This window comes from Aulonocara stuartgranti, assembly GCF_965226115.1.
Source record: "Aulonocara stuartgranti genome assembly, chromosome: 10".
Lineage (NCBI taxonomy): Eukaryota > Metazoa > Chordata > Actinopteri > Cichliformes > Cichlidae > Aulonocara > Aulonocara stuartgranti.
The window spans coordinates 17,645,915-17,660,635 of record NC_138946.1 but is presented as its reverse complement, the minus strand read 5'-3'; the positions used below and the strand labels follow the sequence as shown (position 1 = coordinate 17,660,635).

General features: G+C 39.6%; 1 protein-coding gene across 2 annotated transcripts in view; it reads right to left on the bottom strand.

Moving 5' to 3' along the window:
- Positions 1 to 14,721, bottom strand: part of frem2a (FRAS1 related extracellular matrix 2a) — a 69,005-nt gene that overhangs the window by 33,101 nt on the left and 21,183 nt on the right. For both annotated transcript variants that reach the window (XM_082549113.1, XM_082549114.1), the window contains exon 3: positions 8,684 to 8,830. In XM_082549113.1, the coding sequence (XP_082405239.1) occupies positions 8,684 to 8,830 (147 nt within the window). The remainder of the gene's footprint in view (positions 1 to 8,683; positions 8,831 to 14,721) is intronic.

Here is a 14,721-nt window from a genome sequence, read left to right as displayed (position 1 = left end):
CGCGTTGTAAATTTAAAATAAATCTGCGAGACTCTTAAAGGTCTGTAGACGATTCAGAGCAGCAGCCTCGCTCTAGGCAGCTTCTCTGTCAAGAATGCAACACATGTATCTGTTCCGAGCACAGAACAAATGATGGTGCATTTTGATAAAGAGGAGATGACAGTCAGTGCTGTTGTCTGATATGGAAATACTGTATCAGGACTTGTTGTCATTTGCATTGAGACGAACGTATGCAAAGAATCCTAAACGAGACAGCAAACTTCATCAATAACAAGGAAAACTATCGCGCAATGCAAACACACTGAATGGCCATCATTTCAAGAAACACAAGATTAGAACTTTAAAGAAGGGAAGTATGTTTGCTCATAGCTGAGTATTTCTATCTGATCTTCCTATTCTGATGATTTGTAGATCCACATCACATAAAACATCTGTACACCATGGCGTGCCTACTGGAGAGAGGAAGGGCTGTCCTTAAAAGGGTGGTGTCTCACTACACCACCCTCGATGGACTCCCTGGAGGGAAGAGGCACACAATTCCCGAGGTTGCGCTGGGGTTTCTTCTCCACTGGAGGATACATATCCTCTCGAGTGTTTTTGATCTCCATCGCACTGTTGCTTAGAGCCAGAGCGCCTTGTGTTTGTGTCTCCACAACAAGTACAGACTCGCAGATCCAAAGAGTTGCTTGCAAACACAAACACATCTTCTTTTTCTAGCTGCAAACTTTCCTTGTGTTTATTCACTGTTGTAGTTTCTTTAGCTTCTGAGTAACCTCAGCATGGCTCATTGAAACATGCACAATTCAAAAAAAAAAAAAAGCATGATGATTGCATGTTCATTATACTAGACTCATTTCACACTGAGGCAGCAAAGGTGGAGACTTGCGCAAAAAAGATGGAGGGGTCCAACAGATTCTTTTCTCTCCTGGTGAAATGCAATTATCTCTTCATCCCTTCTGCTTGGCAACAAAAATGAGGTTGGAATATGTCCCACAGGAGATAATATATCTTAACCTGGCAAAAGTACACCTCGTTAACAATTCATCTCTCAGGGCAAGGACAGACCAGAGAAGGACAGTGCTGAAATAAAAAAAAAGTCTTCAAAGGATGAGCTTTGACTTATGCAATAAGTAAAAAAAAAGAAGAATGAGAATTCAATTCCATCTTGTGTCCCTATGGGGTCCCTCATATTGCTCATACAGCAAGGAAGACAGGAAGCGAGAAGGAAATGGAAAAAGTCGAGGAAAAGAGAAGGCAAAGAAAGGAAATGAAAGGAAGGGAAGGAAAGATGTACAGGAGATGTGGATCTGAGAATGGAAGGTTATGTGGAGGGAAAGTGCGACAAGGTGCAAAAGCAAGTGGAGAAACAGAGCTGAACCAGCATATGCACCGAAATGTGTAACAACCAAACAAAGGATACAACAGAAGAGGAAGGCAGAGTGGGAATAAGCAGCCAATGAGCACAGCATTGGACAGATATACGACTCATATTTCCACCCAATATACTGTCCAAAATTTGGAGTGAGACTGAAGGGGAAAAAGGTAGGTATAACACAAATAAGGGAACTTATAGAAAAGAAACAGTTGATGTCAAACACCGAAGGCTAGACTATTAGTCAGTAACGGCGCAAGAAAAGGAGAGATGGTGCCTTTGATGAGTAAAAGGAGGTTAGAAGCAAAAGGACGTCTCTACCGTAAAATGAGGTGAGGAGAGATTACGGATAAAAGGGAAAGAATGTGAGACGAGCTAAGTGGCCCGACGTCACTGGGACGGACGCTTTGGCAGAAGGAAAACAGCGACGGGACTTAATTAGCGGGATTTAGGCTGCACGTTTATATGTTTGGTCGAGAGTGGAATTTTATTGTTTTCATAAGAAATGAGAAAGCAAGGTGAAAGCTTAAAAAGTAAAAGAAGAGGATATGAGGATAGAATTCGGTCTAATCCGCATGGCCTTGTCCAGCCCTGTTCTGCCTGAGCTGTGCTTTGCGGGAGCATCTTTGAACCCTGATCTTATCTCTGTGTTCCTCCTTCACTGATCCTCTCTACCTGAACATCCTGCTGTGATGGACCATGTGTAACAACTCTCCTCCACTGTTGCCTGGCACCACACCAGCTTTCATCAGCTAACCCTTGCAACAGCAGCAGCAAGCTTCTGGCAGCATCATCGGGCAGCTTTCTCTCTGCCTTTCAATCCTTGACACAATCCTCATCAAATCCAATGCAATTTTTCCAACTATTTCCACATACGTTATTTACTTTTAACATTTCTTTTTAGAGCTGTAACAGTTTCATGATGGGATCCATGAGTCTGTCAGTAGAATTAATAAAAATATTATTTTCAGATGTAAATGTTTTGCTGCATTTTCTTTCTGTTTTATAATAACACTATAGTAGCTATTAAAGTCATGCACCTCACCTCAGTCCAGCTCGTGTTTCCCAAGGCCGGACCAAAACCGCAGAACAAGCAAGAAATGAAAAAATAGCTGTTCTCCTTGTATTTGTGTAAAAGACTTTAGACACTGGCTGCCACTTATTACGAGTCTACTGAAAGCTAGCAAAACTTTAATGCCAGCTGCCATACGTGTCTTTCATTTCATCATCAAGGTTTCCCTCTTCTGCTGGATCTGAGCTTTGTCCATCAAAACGGGTCTCGTAACGAGCCCTCCTGAATTTCACTCAGAATTCTGTCCATTTATTTCTTTTATAACTGCAAATGCAACAACACTCATGTGTTAATATTTTGCAATGAAAATAAAAAGCGAAAAAGCTCATAAGTTTGTACCATTCTAACAAACCTGAAAGTCAATATTCGCTATGATCGCCTTTATTCTTCAACGCCACCTGCACTCTCTTAGGCAAACTTTGTTGTAATTTCTTTAAGTAATCTTCAGGGACAGTTTTCCAGGTTTCTTAAAGGACATTCAAGGTTCTTCTTTGAATGTTGGTGAGGTCAGGCCATGACTGATGAGTGTTTCATTGTGGTTTTCTTCTTGGTCCAGGTATGCTTTTACTGCTCTCCCCGTGTGTTTGGGATCAATGTCAGGCTGAAAATTGAAGCCACTGCCAATCACATGCTTTCCTTCAGAAGTCTGATGCTACTTTTCTGTTCATAATTCTATCCGTTTAGACAAGAACCCCAACACCACTGGCTGAAATGGATGCAGCAAACCATGGCAGAGCCTCCATGGTGTTTTACAGAACGCTGCAGACTATCATTGTTGTCTCTCTCCTGACCTCCTCAGTACATACTGACAAAGACTTGAAACAGAAATTTTAAATTTGGGATCATCACTCCATCAGAGCTGTTAGCACTGATTTTTAGTCTAGTTCTTGTGTAATATCTGTTTTAATTCTTTAAGAATGGCTTCTTGACAGCCACTCTTCCACTGAGACCATTTCTGCTGAGACTTCAGCAAAAAGCACCTGGATCACGTCGAGGGTAGGATACATCTCACATGTACTGTGTCGGGTTTTGCTGGATTTTTTTTCCATCTGTCTTAAGGACATGACTTTCAGATACTGATGATCTGCTATAGATATTTTTTAGGCTTGCCCTTTTTCTTTGTTCTCCATTTGTTTGGTTTCTTCCAATTTTGAAATATGAAAAGGTCTCAGCTAATAGCTCTTTACCTGCCAAACTGTGTTATCTTTGGCATTTTTCATAAATAACCTAAAGACAGGAACAAATGATTTGCTTTGCCAACAGGCTGCTAGTAAAGAAAGTGCCGAAAGATACAATTTGAATTGGTTGCTTGCTAAGTTGACAGTTATGTGCAGGCACGACACTGGCCCTTGTGACTGTTTTATATATCTCACTGCAGTTTTTACATTTTTGCAATAGAAATTAATTCGTTTTAAATACTAAACATAACTATAAATAAATACATGTCTGTGTATAGCAACAACAACAAAGCAACATCCCTTAGTTGACAGTTACCAATAACAAGGGGAAAATGAAGAAACCTATGAAGAAAAACATGTTGGTTATTTTTTTTACATTGATCACTGTTGCTCTAGACTTCACCATATTTTATTATTAGTGCCTAAACAGTGCCACAAAGGCCACATTAAAACAAATAGACTGAAATTTGAACACTCCATGTGTATTTGCACTTAGAGTGATTTAGGTTGGTGCTGTGGAGGAACGGTGCACTTATTCTCTTAAGACTAACAGCACTTTCAGCTGCCATCTTATTCCTCAAGGGATCACCAGAGCAGATGGATCTGCATCTTCTGATTTGGCTCAGATTTTATACACAGGATGCCCTTTCTGATGCAAGATGCTCATTTATCCAGGCTTGGGAACAGCAGTTGAAATTTGCTTGTTAATGGCCCCCAGAGGCAGGGTTTATGTCACTCTCAAATCACTATTGGTTAACATGTTCACACATAAGGTGAACATGTTACCCACTACACTGGGGTACAACTCCGATGCTCTTAAGACTACAATAAACATTTCTTTCTTCTTGATGTTGCCTTCCTCTAAAATGTACTAACCATGTAAGTGCACATGAATAACACATTCATGCATAGCGGCACGTCAGCATGCCATGTTAGACATTCCTTTTAAAATGCTGGCTTGAAAGTCGATGTGTGCGTGTGTGTGTGCGTGTGTGTGTGTGTGTGTGTGTGTGTGTGTGTGTGTGTGTGTGTGTGTGTACTATGTGAGTGTGGTCAGAGATAACCAGGTGCTCACACACCAACTGTGCAAAGAGATGAGAGTCTGAACGCAAGCTTTCATGTGTGCCCAAGAGATACACTTAAAACCTTCCCAAGAGGAATCAAATATACACACCAGCACACAAACACACACACACACACACACACACACACACACACACACACACACACACACACACACACACAGGTAGATGAGTCTTAAAGCTAACATTAACCGCTACACTGTGATGCTAACACCTGACCCCGCGATTAACAGAATAATGATGAGAGGTGAGAGAGTAAAAGCTGCTTACAGCTGCTACTTCTCGCAGGGCAAACGAGCTGAAGCATAACAAAGTACTAAAAGGGCCGTTCAGGGACAACATCATCACCATCCTTTTAAACTTTAAACCTCCACAAACAGTCAGACATAAGCACAAAAACATGCTGGGCTGTTCTTTCCAACACAAAATCACCTCCGTCTGTTGGTCATAAGGCTTATTAAGAACTCAGGCAGTGATGTTTGTGCGACTGGCTGGATTTAAGATTTGACTGACACACACCAGCATGTTCTCCGCCCACACTGTGTTATGTACATGGATGAGTGTCACAGGCAGCATGATGCCTCCTTTATTTCAAATCCGATGATTCAAGAGGGGACAAAATGCGACTTTGTCACTGCTGCCATTGTTTTCAGTTCCGCCTGTTTGTTTGTCTCTTAGCAGGATTACATAAATACGACCAGGCTGATTTTCCTGAAAGTTGGGGGAAAGTCAGAGCACGGGTAAAAGAGGATTACAATAAAATTCTGGTGTCTGTGGCCTACACACACCATAGCACCACCAATGAGTGGGGTACCTTTATAAATACAGATTGTAAACCAGGAGAACAATTTTCACGTCAGTGTTGGATTTCATGGCTCAAACCAGAATCAGAAGACATCATTTTCCATATTGGATTTTATCTGTATTAGAAATTATGAAAGAAAAAAAAATTTGTGCAATTCTCAAAAAATGTATCTTTAGCTCAAAGCTTGCAAATATTACCTTATAGATTTTTCAAAAGTATTTCTCTCTTACAGCCCATTGATAAAGCTGGCAATCAAATAATTAAAATCATGTATTATATAGACAGGGTGTAGGCTCTGGGTCAAAAAATTGATGCCAATGGAATGACTTACACATGATCTTTTCTTTGTGAAAGTAGGGCGTAACTTTGGCTGGAAAAAGAAGTACATTGTATAAAAATCTGTGTGTACTCCTATCACTTGTCCTCAGTCTGGATGAATGGTGAGAGTTGTAACATCTATGTTTCTATGATCTGTAGCGTGAGTAGAGAGCAGGTCGAGGAGAGCCTGGAGAGGTGGAGATGTGAACTGGAGAAAAGAGGAATGACAGTAAAAGAAAAGGAACACAGGTGTAGCAGTAAATCTGCAAGGAGCAGAGTGTAAATACCTGGGATCATCCATACAAAACAAAGGGCAATGACAAGAGAGGAGAAGAAGAGAGTGCAGAGAGGGTGGAGATGAGTGTCAGCGGTGATTTGTGACAGATGGATTGCAGCAGGAGTGAAAGGGAAAATTTACAAGATGATAGTGAGACCTGCTATGATGTATGATAAGACAGCAGGTGGCAGAGCTGAAGATGTTAAGATTTTCCTTGGGAGCGACCAAGATTGAAAAGATCAGAAATGAGCACATCAGAAGAACAACTGAGGTGAGCAGTTTGGGGACAAAGTTGGACAGGCAAGGTTGAAATGATTTGGACATGTGCAGAGGAGGGATAGCGGATATACTGGACAAAGGATGTCGAATATGGAGCTGCCAGGGGGGCGGAACAAAGACAAAACACCACAGGGGCGATTTATGGATGTATTGAAAGGGAATATGCACAGGGTTGGTGTTATAGAGGAGGATGCTCAGAACAGGGTGAGATGGAGGCAGACGATCTGCTGTGGCGACCCCTAAAGGGAACGGCATCGACCGGAAGGCTTGCTTAATTTATGACCTCAGTAAAGATATTCCCAGTGACTTTATGGTCTTAATTGCTTGACTCAAGTCAAAATATCATTTTGTGAATTACTGTCCCATAAAGAATAAAGGCTTCAAACCAGGATTTTACAAAGCAATAAGCCAGGTCACAGTGCTTTGTTTTATATTCAGGTATTCGGGCACCTGCATGGACACAGGATTCAGTTTCACAGACGTTACACTGTAGCAACCGAGCACCATCAACAAGCAAAAATGCACTTTTTTCAAATAACTGAGTGTTTTTGACTCCAATAAATATTCCAAATCATTTTTCTTTTGCATCGACTTAATGTCGTCTTAATCAATTCCCTGCTCTTTCCTTTATTTTGCAGCTCAGAGTGCTGACTCATCAAACCTGCCAGCAGCTTGACAGTGATCGACTGAAGCATATAGGCCTGCTTTCCACTTCCTCTACTGTTTTCAGTTGCGCTATGCACTACAAAAAACCCCCCAGAAGAAAACAACACAAGTGGTCTATAATAGAGTGCAACTAGCATGCCATGAGTGATACCCAACTCTGCTTTTGGATGATTGCGGGAGATGGGGATCAGGGGCATGGGGAGCAACCACCTGCACGCAGATGCATCTTTATTTGGAGCGCAGAGTGTCAGAGTGGTGCTGTGGTTAGCAAGGCAGAAAACTTGCTCAGGCAATGGGAGACATGCAAACTACACACAGAAAGGTCCCCGCTGATTAGAAAGCTGTTTATATGAGGCACTGCTAACCAATGCACCACTGTCTATTCAAAACAACATTCTGATAAAATAAAATGACAGTTTATTGATGTGAATAAATAAAATAACATGTTTATTTTTATTGTATACATATAATGTTATTAATAATTTGCTTCTTCAGTTAGCTAGATAAGTGATTAAGACATAACAAAATAAATAATAAACTCATTCAAAAGACTGAAGTCCACAAGCCGAGCAAACAGACATTTGTCAAATAGCTAACAATGACCGTGGCATTAAAACTGCAGGGGACGGTCGGCCATAGTCGCCAGACAGAGTGAAGTCCAAAAGTCAGAAGAGAAAAACATATAAATATTCATTCACATCTACAGCTTTGTATTACTTAGAGACAAGGTGATAATGGGGTGAGATTTCTCTTGATATGAATGATAATGACCTAAGTATGTAACAGGAACTTAATGTACAACCTCAGTAAAAGCCATAAAACTGTCAGTGTTTTCTTTGCAAATGTTGCCATAGCCATCTGGTCAGTGCATTTTTTATTGCCTTTTGACATGCACGTGTTTTAATATTTATTTCATGTCCTTTCTTAACCGTCTGGGACAAATACAGCAAATGAAAAATTATGGGTTGCATTACACCGGTTTCCTGTATGCGCCATTAAAGACAAAAAAAAAAGAAAAAAGAAAAGAGTTACATCTCTGTACATAGCAAAGCACTGACCTTGCAACCATCTCAGCTTCCTAAATCTAATAAAACCTTTTTTTTGCAAACTAAATTGGCTTGAAGCCAGAAAATATTACTCTGACTTTGAGGACAAATCTGGTCAAAATGTGCGTTAAAAGGAAATTCTGCAATAGATTTTTAGCTTCAATAGCATTTTCATTTTGCGTGAATGTGTGAGCTTTTGTTAAAAAATTTTTTGTTGCAGAAACAGGAATGTGTAGCTATGAAAAGCCTGGCATTTCAAAAGACACTGTAAAGCACTGAAATTTTAATTGAATTCTACGGAAAAAAGACAGTAAGAGAATATGAATTTGACATCAAAACTAACAGGCCATGCTGGAAGTACTGTAAAGTTGTACTCTTTGCTTTTACTAAATGGTTGCCAGCATGCAAGCATGTGCTGTGGAATGCAAAGCCAGAGCACCACCAAATTATTACAGTTGGCTATGAATATAATATAAAAAATTGAAGCAATCCACCGGACATTATTGTTCAATGCCATCCCTTGAAGACAAAATGCTAGACGATAGAACATATGTCCTCTGATCAGAAAGGGAGACTAAACAGACTCACCAACGAAAGACGTCTCCCCTAGGTATCCTCTTCGTCTGAGCACCACGTCCAGAAATTTCTCCTCCTCATCCACCACATAGTACTCTTTCTCCAAAGAAATCCAGGCCCAATCCAGACAAAACTGCTGTCCTTTCAACTTGTTCCCACCTGAAAAAAAACCAAAAAACATAAAAACACTCCTGACTGTAAACTGTAATATTTTATTAATAGTTTCTCACTTATTAGAAGTTTAGCCATTGATTGAATTCTGTCCCTTCAACAACTCGTACAGTTTTTCTAAATATGGGAGTATTACGGTATTGTGTATGTGCTGAGGTGGATCTGGACCTGTTTATTTCTCTGACATAAAGACTACATGCTGCATTCATTTTCATTTTGCAAAAACTAGAAACTAGAAAACTATGATTGGAAATTCTGCCACCCGTGGGGGTAATTACCGTAAAACTGAACGAAGACTAAGGGTTTTAATTATTTTTCAACGCACAGTCCAAATGTTCACAACACATCTGCTGCAGATTTATGAAAAAGAATCGGCACAATTTTATACCAGGCAATCTTCTTCTTTTTTTTAATGTGCCCTATAATTATATTTCAGCTTTCCTTTGGTGAACTGCTTTTTTCTCTATCTTCTCTATCATCTTGATGATTCAAGCACACCAGCTAACCAGTGTTATGAAAGAAAAGTTTGTTGAACAAATGGATGTATTAGTGCTAGGTTAATAGAGCACTCAATAGCTGCCACTTCAACAAGTAGGCCAGGAGGATGATGCTTTGTGGAGCTGATTTGCCCATCTACTGCTTGCAAAAGTGGATTGGAAAAGGTAGAGGAGGGTCGATTTTCTTTTTTTTACTTTTGTGTAGAAATGAACAATACCTAACTCTGCATGCCATTCCTGGAAATTATGCCTGAGTGGGTGTTATAGTGGTAGAAGATAATGTAGAAGTGAAGAACTGTTTATGGAACCGTTGTTTGTAGACCGTCAGAAAGGAAATCTCATTTAGCTCCTCTGACGACAATTTGCACAGCTGTTTGTTCTTCCAAGTCATTTATGCAGCTTACATTCAGAAGCAGAATTGCTGTTGAAAGCACACAAATCATAGCAATTTTACCTCCATCATCACAGAGGCATCCCAGTGCCTCTGGGGGAAAAAAGAAAAGTCAGTTGACTCTTTAAAACTGTAAAGTATATTTACTTAAGAGTATAATCAAGACTGGAAAAGATATCGAAAATTTGTACTTCTACTGTGAATTCAGGTTCTGCTCATGATCAGCAGAGGTGAAAAGTTAAGTACTTTCCAGCATGGCACAGACACATACGCACAACATGCTGAGGTGAGGAGACAGCTAATCAGAGTTCATGCATCCTCAAAAAAGCCTGTAGGCCAAGTTCAAGCTTCATTTAGCAGGTGCAAATCCAAAATTGCACACATGCGCATCTCTTCGATTTTAACTCCACTGCAGCCTGCAACCTTGACTTTCATCCCGGCTCTCTGTTAGTAAATGCAGCATAAGCCTTCTGAAGTCGTAGTTGTGTGTGTGTGTGTGTGTGTGTATGTCTGTATGTGTGTGCATGTTTGTGCATGTGTGACCTCTCACACTGGGAGAATATCTGTGGACAGACAATAGCGATCTGAGTCAGTGGGCTTCAGACTGTCTCATTCCTCCAGCCTTTTGGAGGGATAAAAGACCTCTCACATATGCTGACCGTACAAAAAAAAAGCAGCTTTGAAATCATCCTCAATAGAGCTAAATTCGCTTTGCAGCGTCTTTCAAAGGCTTTCCAAACAGAAATAAGCAGAAGCTTTTTTTTCTTCACCAATTAGGGCTTCTAGTTCCAGAGCAATACATTTTGAGGATCAAGTTGCTCTGAGAAATCTGAAGATAAAACTTTGATACTTACAGTTCTGATGCTGCATTGTGATGTAGGATCTATTTCATGGCACAATCACTGACTGCCTTACTGCTGTGTGTTTCCTCCTTTCCACTCTATTTTCTAAGATTTGTTATCCAGTTTACCAGCACACTGCTACACATGATGTGAACTACTGTATCTCATTTGGGTCCTTGTAGCTTGACTCAACTTGGATAACTTAGATAATGTTGCATAATTAAAGCGCCACCTATACTTCTATATATTATTACTGAATCAAGTTACTACACATAATCTGAAAGGGTTGTTTGAAGCGTCGAGCTGTGGAACTTACAGCCAACTCTGCCTCTGCAGGGTCTTAAAAGGGCTATTCAGTGTTTTGGTTTTATGCCCTGAAAAAACTGTTTGGTTCAGTCTCAATGCTTTCATTAACCCCACTGTCAGGTGGAACAAACAGCCCTCTTTAGAAAAAGAAACACAAAAAAACAAACTCCAGTATACCCACTGCATGCTACTCGAAAAGCACTAAAAAGGAAAAATGCCAAGGAGTTACAACTTACAGAGTTATAACAGAGCAACCTGATTAAATTACTGTGTAATTGCAACTGTAAGCTGCTATAGTTGCAAAGAAAAAAATGCATAAATACATAAATTAGGTACATAAATTGTTAAACAGAAAAGCAAATCTACACTAACATTCCCAGTACTGACTGGAGACAGATAAAAAATAAACTGGCTGTTGGACAGAGTTGAGAAATGAAATAATAAATATTGGAATACATTTGGCTAATGCAGGTAATATCATGTCAAAACAGTAAAAGTGCCTTTTTAAAAAATAGTCTTTTCAAAGCATGCATAAATCTCATAGTAACCAAAATCTCAGTTTTTCCCCTTCAATGTTCTCCTTTTAATGATATTTAGATCTTTACCACCAGAGGAAACCCTATTTGAAGCTAAGGCATCAAAACAACTGTACCTTCACACAGGCCTGAGTATCAGCTTTGTTCTTGAATATACTTCAGGGACCAGCCTAAATTCTCACACTTTGGGCTTAGGGAGGTTTTCATGTCACAAAACTTGAGGCTATGCAAAGTCAAGAGATGTTAGCGTTAAAGTCAAAGTGGAGTTTAAAGCAGTTTTTGATTTTGTAAAGCTGAATCTCATTAACTCCTGAATCTGACTGAGCCAAAGCTCTCAGATTCAGCTAGTGAGCTATCTGAAGTGAGAGTTAAGCGAAAGGAATATATCAGCAATACTGCAATAAAAGTAGATTAGGTTTTAGAAAATGCTGCTAAGGCAAAGGGTTTCTTTTTTAAATTTATTGATAATAAATGACTATTAATATTGATAATAGTCACTAACCCCCACTATAACAACTTTATTGACATATTCAAAGTCTTCCTCCTATTTTACACAGTGTGTTGCTATGCTGGGTATGATGGAAAAACACATTTACAGTATTTTTAAATTTTCTAGAATTTTTACAGTTTATTGTGTTTTCTTTTTGCAACCCTCCATCTTTTTTTTTTACAGCAATGAAACATCTTTCAGCTATAAACAGACATAAACAGACTACCTTGTTAGCTGGTGGCACTCAATGTGTTATTCAATGGTGTAAAGGCGTAAATTTAGCAAATATCAGTGTTACAAATTATTAATTGTTTTAAAATCTCAAGTGAGTCATGGTATTTGCTGCATCATCCTACTGACTGGGGTCCGTGCAGACCCCAGAAGTATATTTTTGTAATATCTCATAGATATATAAATATATCGAGAGATTTTTTTATCATTCCATTTTTGTATGACTTTGTGAATCATTTTGTTCCTAACGATGCCACATCATTCCTTTTTATTTTTCTTTGATTTGTGCTTTTTAAAAATCCAAATGTTCTATGAAGTTTTAATAAAGGGAATGATTTGCTCAGTTAGTGCTTACAGTGAGTCTTAAATTAAAGTGTCACACAATATCCGGGCAGTAGGGACACTCTGACACTCATTTAAGGAAGAAAAACTCAGATGCTATCACTTCATTCATCACCTGGTTATCATAATATTGGAGACATCCACAGATCTACCTGAGCGAGATAGAGGTCCCGATCATGCAACACATAGCTACACTTAAAGCCATATTTTGAGAAGCAATGATCCTCCAATGTACCTTTGTTCGCGATTTGCAGGCAGGAAGGTAGCACTATTGGTTCCTACTCTAAGATGTTATCATGGCCTTAGCAAAGCATTAGGCAAATTGTATGCTATAACTGCCTTTAGTGTGTGTTTAGCCTTAGTTTCCAATGTTTGTACAACAGTAGTGAGAGTCTGGCAGTAAAGAGCCAGACTGGTTGCTGGGTGTGGGTCTCCGCCAGGACTGCTGCTTCTGACCGATTCTGTTCTCATCTCTGGTTTTCACAGATGATGTGGTTCTGTTGGCTTCATCAAGCCATGATCTCCAGCTTGTTCTGGGGCTATTTGCAGCCAAGTGTGAAGAGGCTGGGATGAGAATCAGCACCTCCAAGTTTGAGGCCATGGCTCTCAGCTGGAAAGGAGTGGAGTGTACACACTGGATTCAGAATGAGTCGCTGCCCCGAGTGGAGAAGTTTAAGCATATGGGTGTTTGTTCAAAAGTGAAGGGAGAGGGCAGCATCAGATTGACAGAGCCATGGTAGTGGTGTGGAAGCTGTACTGATCTGCTGTAGTGAAGAAAACACTGAGCATGAAGGTAAATCTGTTGATTTACTGGCAGATCTGCGTTCCTACCCTCGCCTTTGGTCAGGAGCTATCTATAGTGACTGTAAGAATAAGATCACAGGTGCAAGTGCCAGAAACAAGTTTCCTCAGAAGAGTGTGCTCAGCCTTAGAGATCGAGTAAGGAACTCAGTCATTTGGGAGGAGTTCAGACTAAAATTGCTACTTCTCCAGATGAAAACGAGCCAGCTGAGGTAGTTTGGGCATCTGGCCAGGATGCCTCCTGGGCACCTCCTAGTGAAGTGTTTTGGGCATGTAATGGAGGCTCCGGGGAAGACCCAGAACATGCTGCAGAGATTACATCTCTGGACAGCTGGTTGTGTGTATAATTTTATAGTGGGGTTAAAGTGACCACAAATGATGTGTACTTGAAATGAATGAAAACTAAGTCATAACAGATCTAAAGATGCTGAAAAAGCTCTAAAATAATTTTGTGAACTGCATTTGGAATAATAGCTCAAAGTTGCATTCAATAAAACTATAGATTTTCATTTTACAAAATATGCAAATTAACAGTAACTTTTGTTTCTTTTGATGGAATTAATTGTGTAACTGACAAAGCTTTGAGATTGCTACTAGTATTATTATTATTGCTATTTGTCTATGCAATAAATTATTCCCCATTCAATGTTCAATGTCAGTAGTATGAGGGTTAATTTTGGGTTATTAATTTTTTAAATATTTTTTAAATACAACATACTGATTTATTTATATTTAAATGTATTTAAATTGTGTAATTATTGGCTGTTGCTTCTAAGCTGTAGCAATATGTTAGAAATATGCAAAATTAAAACAGCTCTGGTTTATTGTCTTACTATAATACTATTTGCCTGCAAACTCTTCTTACATGATCAGGAATTTAACCACCAACATTTGCACACAGCTACAACTGCAGGTTCTAATCTACCTAGCAACCACATAATAATTTATTACATTATATTATATTATAACAATTTGCCCATTTGAAGCATTTATGATATTAAAATGATCAAAAGCAGATTATCATTTTATTTCAGTCAACTCATTTAAGTGCAGAAAACTTGAACTAGGCATGATATATCATGATGTCACCATGTTGCCTAGCAACCACTACCAACAGGTTAAAGTCACAAACAATAAGTATAAAATGCAGATGCACTAGTACACTACTACCACTTTAACAATAATAATGGATTGCATTTATATAGTGCTTTTCGGGGCCCTCAAAGCCACTATTCATTCACTCTCACATTCACACACTGGTGGAGGCGAGCTGCAGTTGTATCCACAGCTGCCCTGGGGCAGACTGACAGAAGCAAGGCTGCCATATCGCGCCATCGGCACCTCTGGCCATCACCAGTAGGTGAAGTGTCTTGCCCAAGAACACAACGACTGAGACTGTCCTAGCCGGGGCTCGAACCGGCAAACTTCGGTTACAAGACGAAC